The sequence below is a fragment of the Budorcas taxicolor genome, chromosome 11 (genome assembly GCF_023091745.1).
Source record: "Budorcas taxicolor isolate Tak-1 chromosome 11, Takin1.1, whole genome shotgun sequence".
Classification (NCBI taxonomy): domain Eukaryota; kingdom Metazoa; phylum Chordata; class Mammalia; order Artiodactyla; family Bovidae; genus Budorcas; species Budorcas taxicolor.
Window position 1 is genome coordinate 162,450,543 of NC_068920.1, and position 13,672 is coordinate 162,464,214.

The 13,672-nt window shown below is 65.5% G+C and overlaps 1 protein-coding gene across 1 annotated transcript; it reads right to left on the reverse strand.

Moving 5' to 3' along the window:
- Positions 1 to 3,061: 3,061 nt before the first annotated feature.
- SOHLH1 (spermatogenesis and oogenesis specific basic helix-loop-helix 1) lies at positions 3,062 to 10,536 on the reverse strand. Its single transcript, XM_052648291.1, has 11 exons — positions 10,533 to 10,536; positions 10,313 to 10,412; positions 7,504 to 7,569; positions 7,109 to 7,179; positions 6,621 to 6,789; positions 6,044 to 6,191; positions 5,463 to 5,581; positions 5,278 to 5,375; positions 4,401 to 4,587; positions 3,878 to 3,948; positions 3,062 to 3,282 (listed from the first exon to the last, which is right to left on the reverse strand). The coding sequence occupies exons 1-11, from the start codon at positions 10,534 to 10,536 to the stop codon at positions 3,062 to 3,064; spliced, it is 1,254 nt and encodes a 417-aa protein (XP_052504251.1).
- Positions 10,537 to 13,672: the final 3,136 nt, after the last annotated feature.

Consider the following 13,672-nt stretch of genomic DNA (forward strand, 5'->3'; position numbering starts at 1 on the left):
ATCAAACAGCTCCCCACGGGCTGGCATTTTCCGGGCTGCCCGGGCTTCCATGCTGTCTGTGGTGGCTGAGCAAGCTGGGCACTCTTGACATGAATGCCCGCACGTGGCTGAGGTCACCTAGGCCCTGGGACAAAGAGGAAGCTGTCTGCCACGTGGGCAAGGACGCAGGGGTGCCGGGGCCTCAGACAGGTCTGTTTCAGGAGGCATCCTCCACAAGAGCGTTTGTTCCTATGGAAAATTCGCATCTCGGGAAGCTGTTGTGACCATGCCAAGGGGCCTGCCCAGGGCCCTGGGCGACGTGACTGTTGTGGAGCTCCTGGCTAAGGAGGGACCCCTTCTGGGGGTGGGGGTGCTCTCACCATGGGGCCCCCGTGGAGGAGGCCGCTGAGCACAGACCTGGGCGAGCGGGTATAAGACCCCAGGTCCCGACGTCAGCTGAGCCCCAAGTTTGATGATGTGACGCAGAGTGGTCAGGAGCTGACGTCCGGAAGCACAGTGGCCTCGTCAGGAGACCTGCCTGACCTGGAAACACAGAGGCGGCCAGCTGAACCCTGGCCACCTGCGGAGAGCATCCTGGGGCCTGGGGAGGACAGGGAGGGCAGCGCCGGAGGAGGGGACCGCGACCGGGACCCGACCTACCACCAGGACTCCGGGCGCAGCCTCGCGTGACCCACCAAGCCTCGCCCCACACCTGGGAAAAAAGGCAGGGGTGCGGTGAGCCCAGCACCTGGCATTCTGGCCCCTCTGCGGCCCCTGCAGTGCCGGTGTGCTGGCTCGGGGCCCCCTCACGGCACTGCACTCCACAGGCCCGAGCAGGCTCAGCCCCGACGCCCCACACGTGGCCCATCACTCGGGTTCCCGGGAGTCATCGGCCACTCCCAGCTTTCCCCATCGCCGGCCTCTCTAAGCCTCACTCAGGCATGCTGGTCCCCACCAGACTTTGTCGTTCAACCTAAGAGAGCGCCCCAACAGGAGAGCTGCTGGGCTCCCCGTGTTCGCTGGAGTGTGAGTTTGAGGGTGCCCTCCTCACGAATGGATGTGTCCTTGCCAAGAGGAGGTCACAGCCTAGTGGTGGGCAAGGGACCCTGGAACCACAGCCCCCTCCCCAATAAGCAGAGCCTTCCAGCCCCTGGAGGGCAGCAGAACCTGCCGCCTCCTAGCTCTGCGGGGAGGCCCCAAGCAGGCCATGCTCCAGGGCAGGACCTGTGACCAGAGATGGCGTGAGAATCCCAGTTGGCACTGGGCACCTCGACCACGACACCAGCAAGTACTGACCCGTGGTGGCCGCCAAGTTCAAGGAGCAGGGTGAGCAGCACAGAGGGGCAGGGGAGGCAAGCCAGGCTCAGGGGAGGGTGGACCAAGGGTGCTGGCCAACGGCTGGTCAGCTCCAAGGACAGCCAGCTGCCTGCCACCAAGGCCTGGCCGCACTGGCCCGAGCTGAGGGATGGGTGGGCCTGGGAGATGGTGCAGCCCCAGGGTGCCAGGGTCCCGCTGGGCCTGGCAGAGCCTGCTGTGTCCTGCGACCAGGCAACCAGGACCCCCTGGGGTAGGGGGAAGGAGAGTGGATCACCTTGAGAGGTGGAGGGTTGTGCTGAGGCCTCCCCAACTCGCAGAATTGGCCAGTAATCACCGGCTTGCTGGTTTTCTAAACTCACCCCCAGACACGCAATTGCAGCCAACAAGAGCAAGCCAACAAGACACGCTATCAGCCTCGCTGATTTGGTTCAGCGAGGGCCAGAGGAGCGGAGGAGACAGAAAGCAAGCCGTTTCATGGAACCCAGCTCCTCGGCTCCAGCAGTCTTGACCAGGCCAGCCAACGGCCTGGGTTCTCCCCACTGCGGGGTTGCTTTTCGCAGCTGCAGCAAGGGAGGCCAGGGCCCAGCCACCAGCTCCGGGTGGGGGCAGTGGGTCGTCTAAAGCGTTCAACTCAGCAGCTTTGTGTGTGCGGCCCCAGGGCGGGTGCGGGTCTGACGGCTGCCCTTCCTGCCACGCTTCCTGACAGGCCAGGCACCGCTGTCAACCCTGACCCAGGACCATTCCCAGCACCAGGCCCAGCCCCCCACCCCCAGCCGTGGGACCGAGGCAGCACAGGACAGCCCTGCCTACCACCTGGGGCGGGGTCCTATTCCTCACCTTCTAAGCGTCCAAGTAGGACCTCTAAGGGTCAGGGTGGGTCAACCTGTCCCCCTGGGGCTTCAGTCCAGCTTCTGAAAGAGCTGAGCCCTGCCCCATCCCCCCTCCCTCCTGGGGCACTGGATTAAGGCTGCCCAGGGCTCAGATGGGGTTCCTCCAGGTGGGCCCAGAACCCAGCGTCTCCAGAAAGGGACATGCAGGGGCCAGGGAGGAGTGAGCCCGACCAGCCTGGCTCAGAGACTGGCACCACCTTCACAGTGGCCGAAAGGTAGCGGGACACGGACAGGGTCACCCTGCCATACCGGGGGGTGGGGGGGCCACTCCTCCCAGAACCCAGTGCTTCTCAGATCCCGGGGTGGATGGGAACAGCTAGGAGTCCAGGCGTTAAAGCCAGGCAGCCTCTGCCCCAGGCCCCCAACAGGCCCTGTGAGGGGAGAGCCAAGGCCCCCACCTCTAAGAGGTCCGTCCCGCCCCAGCACCTCCTGGCCCAGAGACGGGCCTCCCCAACGGACGTGTCTGGAGCTCCTGGGACCAGCATCACAGGGGCAGGGAGTCCCACACCCACCTCTCGGGAAGCAGGCCCAGGACGCAGGAGTCTCAATCCAGAGAGCCCCTGCACCCGCCAGCCCCAGTGCCACTATTTACAGATTACACAGGCCGGGAACCTCACAGAAACAAAACCCAGGCAGGCGCCTGCACTATGAACGGAACCGGTGCCATCTGCCCAGTGAATCGCGTTAATTGCACAAAAGCCACACAAGTTTTGCTTCCTCCAGGAAAATCACTCTCCTCTTTAATACTCAGCCTCCACTCCCCACGGCCCCACCAGCCTTCACTGGAATTAGACCACAGCTGCAGCCCAAACCCAGAATAAAACCCCGCTGGAGTGTGTGGCACGTGCTGCCGAAAAGGCCCCGTCCCCCTGGTCTCAGCAGGCGAAGAAGTCGGGGAAGATGCTGTCCACCTCGTCCCGCAGGACCGGGCTGGGGCAGCTCCCGTCCGAGCCCCACGGCTCCAGGGGCCCACCCGGGGGCTCCTCCTGGGGGCTAGACTCGGGGTCTCCCAGGAAGCCCGGCTCGAGCCTGTCCAGCGGGCTGTTCCTGGCGGCCACCCGAGAAGGGGCGCTGCTGCCTCTGCCCTCCAGGGACCCTGGAAGCAGATGGGACACGTCAGCAGAGCAGACAAGGAACCCAAGACCCAGGGTGGGCAGGGTAGGGTCAGCGTAGAGGAGATGACAACCCTTCCCCCCGCCAATCTGTCCCACCCCACCAAGAAGCCCCTGCTCATCTTCAGAAGGGCCCCGGACCAGGTGGGTGGGCCTACTCCTGCCGACCCTGCTCGAGACCCCTGGGAGGGCCAGACCAGGGAGGTGCACCCCCTCCACGCCAGGTCTTGCACACGCTTGACTCACCCCGCATCCACGTGCCTCTACGGGCACGGGTTCTCGGGGGAAAGCTCCACAGCCGACTCGCAGCCACCAACACCCAGCACTCACACACTCTCACCCGCAGATGCCCACCCACCGACAAGCACACACCTCACCTGCCATCCCTCCCCCGACCCAGTGGTCCCCAAAAACCCCGGCAGAGAAGGGAACGAGAACCCAGACGCAGACACTGGAACCTTGGCGTCACTCAGCAAGCTGGGGCCCATCTCCCCACGGTCCCAGCCGCCTGCCCCCAGCCCTGCCTGAGGACCAACCCAGGCCCCAGGTCAGGGGCAGTAGGGGAGGTGGTCCACTCACCCAGCCACCAGTCGGGACCAGGGGTCAGCAGAAAGGACGCGCCATCTGCCACATCACATCCCGACACAGACCTGGATGGGACGAGAAGGAAGCCCCACCCCAATCGTCCCAGGTGGACCCTGGGCCTTGCACCTCAAGAGGAGGGCATGGGCCCTGAAAGGCAGCTTACTGACAGGCTCCTCCCTCCCACCGGACCCTGCCCACCCACCCACCCAGCCCGCTGCCAGCTCCTCTCCAGCCCCCCAAGAGCTCTCAGCCCACGCCCCAGCTGGTGGAACTCACAAAACACAAACTCATTTACCATCAGCCAAAACAGACGACAATTAGGGAGACAGGAGTGTTTCCTGACACACACATACACACAGACTACAAAGCCACATGGCAGAGTCTGGCCATCCGGGCAGACAGCGAGGACAGGACGGGCAGAGACCTCCCAGGCAGCAGGTCCAGGCAGCTGGGGGCCAGGGTTGGGGGTGCTGGGAGGAGGCCTTGGCAGCTTGTGCACACGTGGCCGGGCACCTACCTGGAGTCTGGCATCAGGGCCTTGTCGGCCCCCGTAGTGGGGGGCCCCGCCTGGCCCAGGCAGCTCCGGGGCTCCTCACTCACCAGCGGGGAAGGGGGCTGCTGCGAGCGGACTGGCCACAGAGGGGATGGCCTCAGGACCTTGGGGGGTCTCGGGCCTGGGGACTGGGGGACGAGGCTGGGCGACTCTACGAGGGAAGCAAGGAGTGGCTCAGGCAGAGTGACCACCCCCAAGGGACCGCAGCCCCTGCCCATTGCGTCCTGTGCAAGGAACGTGTGAGACTCGGGAACAAGGTGCCAACAAGCAACCAGGAGAAGGCAAAAGTCCAGAGGTGAAGCACCTGATCCCTGGGGCCAGCGAGGCTGCCTGCAGGGTGTGGCCGCTCAGCCTCAGGCCACACAGGTGGGGCTCAGACCCCAGGACCCTCACGCCCCACCGCCTCCTCTATCTCCAGGACTTCCATCTACCCTGCTGTGTAACCCCTCCACCCCGACACCCCGTGTGCAGCTCTCGACTTTCTCTGGAGGCCCAGCTCTGCTTGGAGAAGAAAACGGTAACCCACTCCAGTACTCTTGTCTGGAGAACCCTATGGACAGAAGAGCCTGGAGGGCTACAGTCCACGGCGTCGCGAGAGTCGGACACGACTCAGCGACTAAACCACCACCAGCTCTGCCGGCCCTGACCACAGCAGGAGCCCTCCCCGCCTGGGCGAGCACGCACAGTCTCGCCTCCTGCGGCACTCCGGGAGCGGCAGTCACGTTCCGGGGAGCCACCCACAGCCGGGCGTCCAGCACAAGGGGGACACGGTCATCGTGGCGGCCTCGTGGGCCTGGCTGGGGATGGCACGAGGGGAGGGCGGGGACCCACTCACACTCACCAGGCAGGGCCGGCGGCCCGTCCAGCATGTCGGCCACTCCCGACAGGGCCTCACCCTCATCCACACCCGCGGCCTCACAGCTCGGGGGGGCCTGAGGACTGCATGGTGCGCAAAGACAGAAGGAGAGCCTGAGTGGTCTGCACTCACCACCCCCCCACGGCCCCCAGCCCCACGGGGACACTGACATCACACTGGATGTTCCCACGCCGGCGTCCGGGGCACCTGCCGGGGTCTGGCTCGCCAGGGCCAGCTGCAGGACATCCGTCTGCCATGCGAGCCACGGCTCCTTGGAGGAAGCGAGAACCTGACGCGGAGAAAAAGAGCAGAAACGCAACCGAAACCGTCAACCAGAAAACCCGCACGAAAGGCAGGCTGCAGTTGGCCCCTTGCCACCCCGCCTGGGGTCGCAGAGATCCACCCTGAGCACAGACCCTGTGCTCCGGACTCGGGGGAGGGACGCTGAAGTTGGTGCCCCCCCGGCGGGGGGGGGGGGGGGACTTTTACCCAGGCCAGCTTTGGCACCATGGGCAAAGGCAAGGGACATAAGTGGAAACCGCAGCTCATCCCCCCGGTTCCCAAAGGAGGTGTGATACGCAAATGGAAGTGTGTCTACTGGAAACAGCAGCCCTGGGCGTGCGGGGCGGGGACACAGGGAAGCCAGGCTGCCCGGTGGTCGGAGCTGCCGGGGGACAGAGAGGGACTGGGAGGGGGGAGACACCCATGGTTCCTCCACAGAGGGCCGACCCGGCGGTTACTGACGACTCACAGCCTGCTGCTTCCAGCCGGGCACCAGGGTGCCTGCCAGCTGGAGGAACTGCACTGCCATCTCTAGGACCGAGGCCATGTCCTCCCGCCGGCCGTCAAACCGGGGCAGCAGACCCCGCAGGTGCTCACAGCTCAAGGAGATCCGCTTCCTGCTTGCAGAGAAGGGACCCCCGACTGTAGGGATGTCTGGCTTGGCCAGGAGACGAGAGGGCAGCCCCAGGAAGCCTTGAGCCCTTCAGGAGCCAGGTCAGAGCACTGCCCTGGCCTCGGGGGCCCTGGACCCCTGCTGCAGGCTTAGCAGGGCATCTGCCACGGACCACCACCAAGCCTAGACCACTACCACTGCCTGGAGCCGGGACCGTCCCAAATGTACAACCTCAAGTGGTCCTGGACTTCATCTCAAAGAAAGGGCTGCACTGGTAGCCCCTGGGAGCCCTCCCAGCACGAGGGCTGTATTTACCTTGAGAACACGCTACAGGGGGCCCTTACCAAACAGCTGTTTGAAATGAGGCGGCGGGCGCAGGCCTGACCTCCTCGGACCCCCGCCCCCACCACGCGGCAGCCACGACGGCCCCCACCTGCGCTCCCTCTCGCTGAGCACGTTCCGCGGCAGGTGGGAGCCGGGACCCTCCGCCACCGCAGGCACCTTGGTCTGGCCCGAACCCTGGGCAGGGTGGTCCTCGCAGCAGAACTGGATGTTCGATGGGAAAGGGCCACTGCCGCGAGAAAAGACACGAGCGCGGGGCTCTGTGACCCCAGAAAACGCCTAGTGCCCAGAGGCGGTGATGAAGGTCTTAGAGGGGGTGGGTTCAGGACAGGGGCCTGGAACACCGCCCTGTAGGTCCTGCCTCTTGGCACCCCTCCCACTTCCCCCCCAACCCTCAAGGACCCGGGGGTCAGGGTGGGCCCCAAGCGGGCCCTGCTGGGTGTGGGGCTAGGACTGAGTTTCATTTCAATTGGAAAGAAGAGCCGGGCCCGGACCACCGCCCGCCCCCCACCCCCCCGAGCATCCCTGGGCGAGGGCGTCCCAGATGAGCCCCTCCAGAAACCGCTCCCCAGTTCTCACCTGCACCCCCGGGAAACTCGCGGAACCCCAGCGCGGGGCTCAGGAGCCCCGGACGCCATGAGCGCGCGCAGCTGCGGAAGAGAGCCGCAAGGCCCCGGACCCGGCCACTTGCGCCCCGCCCCACGCACGCCGTCCTCCCAGCCCCGCCCCCTCACGTGCGTTCTACCCGCCCCCACGTGCTTCTCGCCCGGAGGGAGCCTGCCCCGCCCCCGCGTGCTCCGTGCCCCCGCTACCCCCGCTGCCCCACTTCTGTGCCCCTTCCTGCCGTGAGGGCCCTCTGTTGGAGAAATTGCCAGAAAGGCACGCCTGGGTTAGTGCCCAAGGTGGACAGTCCTCCCCCACCGCTTCCGGCTGGGCAGCCATGCTTCCCACTGGAGTGGGGGGTCTCCTCTCACCTGCCCACCGCAGGCACCCCCAGGTGCCAGTCCCGAACTGGGGTGCTCCCCTGAAGGATCTCACAACTGAGGGTGGGGGGCAGGGGGCAAGGGGCGAGGACTGAGGGTAGAGGGAGGGGCTGGACGGGGTCCATCAGGGTGAGGACCAAACTGGGCAAAGCTTCCCAGGGAAGGAGCCCAGGTGGGTTCCTGGGCTGGCACGTGGGTCTGGTGGGCAGGGAGGACCGCCTCTGTGGCAGGAAGCATTGGTCTTACCTGAGAGCAGAGGAGGGAACTACAGGGCCAGGGGGATTCGAGGAAGGTTTTAGGATCCTTGTGGGCCCCCGTGGGGGCAGGGATGAGAGGCTGGGGGAGCTACATGCAAGAGGAGCCGGGAGGCTGGTCAGCAGAGATCGCGGGACTTTGGCTGGTTAAGGATGGGCAGAGAGCCTTCACGCGCCTCTGAGGGCCTGCAGGTCCAGGGTTCACGGGTGCCCCTACCCCAAATCTCATCCTTGTCCAGGGGGGTTCTGCCTAAGCCAGTGCCACCACCGACCTAGGAGCCAGGGGCATCCCCACACCTCCCATGCCTGCCTCTGATCCCACCCACCGTCTCTGCCCTCCCTAGCTTCCGGCTTGCTGGAATGCTGGCTGGCCTTCCTGCCCCTTCCACCCAGGCTGTGGCCCACCCGCCTGCCCTCCACCTGCCCTCCTGCTTTCCTGCCCTGACAGGGGCCCTGGCTCAGGCCTCGCTGCACGGAGCCGCTGTTTCTAGCAGGTTGGTGTGGGCAAACCTCCCTTTGCCCACTCCTGACACGCAAGTGTGAGTGGCTTGGTCTCCAGGCCTGTGCTCCTCTCACTGGATCTCCGGGGGCCGGGCCAGTGCTGGGCGTGCAGCCCACCAAGTCCGGTGGAGGGATGATGGAAGAAGGGAGGGAGGGGAAAGTGGAGACGCCGCCTCTTTCAAGGAGGCGGACTTGTAGCAGGAGAAGAGGATACTAAGTCCTTATTTCAGTCAGGAGGACATCAGAGCTCATGCTGAAGGGGGCTGCTGGGGGCGTGTGGGGCCCTTCCTGGGGGAGGCCACGGTCGGGGAGACCTCATCTCCCAGGAGGGGAAGCAGAAGGGAGCTGGGGCAGGTGTCCCTGCGGTGGGTGGAGTCCACCCCAGGTGCTCGTCCTGGGACAGGGCCAGGGGCCAGAGCAGAGCCTCTGTCCCAGGAAAGCGAGAAACCTGTCTGCAACTGAGGAGGGGCTGGGGGCTGCAGGAGGGCATCCTCAGGCGGGACTGTGGACCGTGGGGACACCCGGAGATGGCTGAAATGTGGCCCTGGGAGGTCCTGAGAGGTCCTGAGAGCTGATGGCTTGGGCCTGTCTCTCCAGCCCTGCTCAGCTCCACAGCCTGAAGGCAGCACGGAGGAGGGGCCGGCCAGCGCAGGCCAGGCCACAGGTCAGACGGTGGAGGACAGGAGGGGGCTGTGACCCAGGGCCTGCGGTGTCGAACCATGCAGGAGAGGAGGGGGGAGCCCCGAGGCCAGGGCCTGGGACAAAGAGGGCGCTGGGCAGGGGACCCAAGTCACAGTCGAGGGCTATGCTAAGAAGGTGGGTGGGCCTGACGTCAAGTCTGGGAGCAGGGAGAGCCCAAGAAAGGCTGGGGATGGTCAGTTCTGCTAACACCTAGGGCCCGGCGTTTATGGGAGGTGTAAGGAGAAGCCAGGCTCCATGCTCTGGGAGGGTTCCCGGTGCCCAAGGGAGGGTGGTGCTGGAGTGGACCCCGCAGAGAATATTGGCTGCGAGTGTGCAGGGACCCCTGAGGGAGTGCTGGGGCAAGTGGGCTCCCTGCTCCTGGCTGGGGAGGGATGGACCGGCCAGTGTTTTGGGGCTTGGCTCCTCCATGGCAGAGCGAAGCCGTGTTTTGTTTCCCTTGATGTCAGGAATGTTACCAGACTCGTCTGTTTCCCATCACTGACAGAGCAGGCCAGTCATCTTGTTGACCAACCAGCAGGGCACCTCCAAGGGGTCTGTAAGATGGACACACACTGCCGTGAGTCCTGCTCAGGCGGGGCAGGGGTGGGTGGGACCACTCAGGAGGGAGCAGGGAAAGCCCCCAGGGTGCAAGACTGCTGGTAAGCCGGCTGGGGGTGCACGCTGCCCTCCGGAGGACTTTGGGGAGATCCATGCCTTCACCAAGTGCCCCCTCTGGGAGAAGCATGGTGTTAAGCTTGCCATCTCCTGGGAGTAAACAGAGATGGGGTCTCAGCAGCAATGCAAGCATCAGGACCACAAAGTACCTGCCATGCGCCCTTCCAGTCAGCGGGTCCAGCCCTGCCCTGGCAGCCCCTGCCCTGACCGCCCCGGGGTGGGGAGTGGGTTGGTGCCCGGGGCCTTGAGAAGAGCTGCCTGGGTGGTGCTGGCTCAGTGGCCCCTGCCCCATCTGGCGCCCCAGCCCCTCGCCCTCTTTTCAGAGGCCGCTCTCTTGCTCCTCTGTCTGTCTTTGCTTCTCCTGTCTTTGCTTCTCTCTGTCTTCTTTCTGTCTTTGCCATGCTCCTGGCTCACTGAGGGTCAGGACAGACCAGGGGCTGTACCTGCAGGACTCTGCATGGGGTTGGGGAGAACCCTGAGCCAGGATGTTCGTGTTAGCCTGTGGCAGGTGTCACGAGTCAATCCCTTTGCTTCCTGAGCCTTTTCCCTTGGGTGGTAGAGCTGCAGCAGGGTGCGGCCCGGCCTCTCTGCCTGTTTGCAAGATGCTCGGGGTGGGGCTGGGGCTCACGGCGGAGGCCCCAGTGGGGTGGGTGGCGGGGGGCACTCTCTCCCGCCTCCAGCTCTCTGACCTCCCTTCCCTCTCCAGGACCAGGGGCCTCCCAGGGGTGAGGCCGATGCGGATGGACACACGGGGTCTGTGTGCCGGTGCCCCGGTAGGAGTGACCGGTGCTGTGGGGGGTGGGGGAGCGGGGGGCGAGTGGCACAGGAGAGTTGGGGGCGGGTCAGATGCTGACCGGCCGCCCCTCCCACCCCAGAGGCGGGCAGGGCCAGCAGCGCAGGCACCCTCACCCATGAAGCGCGCAGAGGCCTCCAGCCCCCTGGGAGCGCCTCCACTGTGGAACCCTGCCCCCAGAGGGGCGGTGGTCTTTGGGGTTTGGGGGTTTTATTTTTGAGCATTTGAAGAGCCTGTGCCCCGGGTCTCAGGATTAGGCGGGACCTGGGAGGCTGCTCTGCAGGTGGGACGCAAGGGGACCACCTCCCCGTTCCTCGCGCAGTTCCCAGCGTGGCCGGCAGGGGGCGCGCCCGCACCGGCGCCGAAACCATCCCTGGAACAGGATTTTTTTTCTTTTTTTTTTTTTCCCACCCCCACCGAAATCAGAGAAGTGTTTCAGGGCACAGCGCTGGGAGGGGGGTGGAGGGGAAGAAGTCTCCCGTCGCTCCCGGTGTGTCCCTTGCCTCTCAGTCGCAGCCGCCGCCAGCCCAATGCCGCTTCCTGACGGGGTGCACAGTCCAGGGGATGTCTACAGAGGGGCGCAAGGCGGGGGCCACACCAACCGGACCTTCGTGTTTGACGACGGCCAGTGCGCCCCCAGGTACGGTCTGCCGGGCCCCCCCACCCCCCATAAGAAGGGACCCCGGATGGAGTTCATGCCACCCTCCCAGGACCCCTCATTCTCAAAATTCCCACTTCCCTAGGCTGCCTGCCCCCCGCCCCCATCCTTTCCCCCCACCACCGTGAGCTTACGTCCCCACTGAGCTGGGGAGCGCGGGGGAGAGTGCTGCCCCTCGAGGCCGGGTGGCAGCATGCTGGGCACTTACACTCAGATCACCAGCAGGTGCTCAGACTGCTGTCTGTCTGTCTGCACCCTTGATGGAAGGTGGCCACAGTGTGACCAGGCTTACATACATCTCCCAGGCACCAGGAGGCGCAGACCCTGCAGGCAGGAAGCTCGGATGCCCTCTGTGCCAGAGGGGCCGGGCACTGTGCTGGCCTCCCAGCCCCCTCTCTGCTCTGGCCTGGGGGAGGAGCCTGTGGGACGACCTGGCCAGGGCCAGCGAGGCTCTGGGAGGGAGTGCGGTTCCCCCTGCTTCCCAGGGGCAGCTCCTCCAGGAAGAGCCCTGTGTGGGGAGTGGGGTGTGGGGTGCAGGCGGGCTGTCAGATGAAGGGCAGGGGTGCTGGGTCTGGTCCCATGGTGCTCGCCGGCCGGTTATTTCTGTGTCCACATGTGAGGAGAGGGCCGACTAGCAAGGCCTTCCAGGTGGCCGGGAGGTGACCTTCCAGGTATGTCCACAGTGCCACGTGGCTCCTGGTGACCAGCACCAAGGGCACAGCGCAGGCAGGGGCCCCGGAAGGGCAGAGCAGTGACCATCCCAAGGGGGTTCGCCCAGGGCCCTGTCCTGGGGCCTCCCCCAACCCCACCAGCCCCCAGAGGGTCGGCACACACAGACACTCCTCACCCTCGGCCAGGAGCCAGACTCCAGGTCAGGCACAGCCACTGCCCGGTGCAAGCCTCCCCAGATCGGCAGCACCCCGGCCTCTGGTTCCACTCGGTCCACCGTTCTAAGGCCAGAGAAGAGGTGGACACCTGGTTCAAGGCCAAGCGCTGTGGCCATTTCCTGTGGGACTCAGTTTCCCTGCTTGTCAAGTAAGGAATGGAGCGGATGATCTTGAAGGGAGGGCCATGTGTGCTGAGTGACCGGGGTCGGGAGGGGAGGCTTCTGGCCGCATGTCCAGGGTCAGGGTGGTCCCTTGGCAGGGACGGCACCAGCCTGGCACCTGTGGGGTCCTGGGGGCATAGCCTGGGGCAAGTGTTCTGAGAGCAGGCTGCCCAGTAGTGTCCTTGGGAAGCAAAATTAACTCCATAAAGTAGGCACAGTCTGGACCTCCCCTGGGTCACTGCGAGGGTCAACCAGGTAACATCCATCAGGCGCAGAGTAGGTGACCCCGAGATGGGGTCTTGCACCATCACGGTCTGACTGCCCCTCTCCCCGTCTCCCTGCTTGGAAGGGTGTCACCCATCTTCCTGGTGACCCATGTCCCGGTCCTCCCGCTGTACTGGACGGCCTGCCCCAGACGGAGGCGGGGGCTCTGTATCCTGAGGTCTAGGCTGGGTGGGCTCAGTCCCCCGGATGCCTCCATCTCCCCCCGGACGGTGCCCTCCCCCTGGCCGGAGCTGCCTCTGTCCCTGCAGGATTCCCAGTTGTGCTGCAGGCGTCTGGGGTGGCTGCCAGGGTCGAGGGCACATCAGGCAGGCCAGGTGGGAGCCCCCCCAGGAAGGTCAGGAAGGGTGAGGAGGAAAGCTGGCTGCGCTGCGGTGGGGCCTGTGGCCAAGGCCAGCAGCTCAGGGAGACGGGCTTCAGGTCCGAGAGGAGGTGGGGGAGGGTGCAGGTGGGGAGGGTGGGGCTTTCCACCCCCATCTGACCCCCAGCCCTGCCTGGTCCCCGGGCTGCCCCCAGGCTGTGAGGCCTGGTATGGGGGTTCCCAGGAGGACTCCAGGCTGCAGAAGTCTTGGCCCTGGTGCGTGGTTCCCTGTCTGAACCCCGGGGCCTCCCCTCTGTGCCCAGGGGTCCCTTGCCCTGGCTGTCCCCCGTGGTCACTGGGCACTGTCCTTCGGGCGCTGCTCCGTCCCCAGGTCCTAACATCTCTGCCCTGCAGGTGGGAGAGGGCGTGGCTGGGGCACCCCCAGCTGCCCCAGAGCTGATCCCCTCTTGCCAGTGGCCTTAGGGCGCTGCTTGCGTCTAGGTGCCAGTCTCTGTGTATGCCACCCGTGTCCTTATGCTCAGCTCTACCCACCGTCCATGTGGGTGTCCCAGCCTGTCTGAGAGTCTGACTAACCCCGAGTTACCCTGGCACGGCAAGGGTCAAGCATTGTTAGCACAACTTCCCCTCTCCTTGGAGGGTTTCCTGACTAAACTCCCCCCGCCCCCGGGGCCAACGTGGGACCCTCTGGGCCCTGATGCAGAGGGCACGGATCCAGGGCTGGCATCCTGCCAGGGTCCATGTCTGGCTGGACGTCCGGGCCAGCCCTCCAGGCCCATATTAGGGAGCCGTGCCTGCAGGGCAGCAGGAAGTGACCGAGATTCTGTGGGAAAAGGTTCACAAGGCCTGAGGTCCAACCCAGCCCTGTCCAGCCAGAGAGCCGGCTTCCTGGTGTAGGGGCTGGAGGGAACTCGGGGGTCTGCCTTTGGCCACAGCTCGGGTGGGCAGA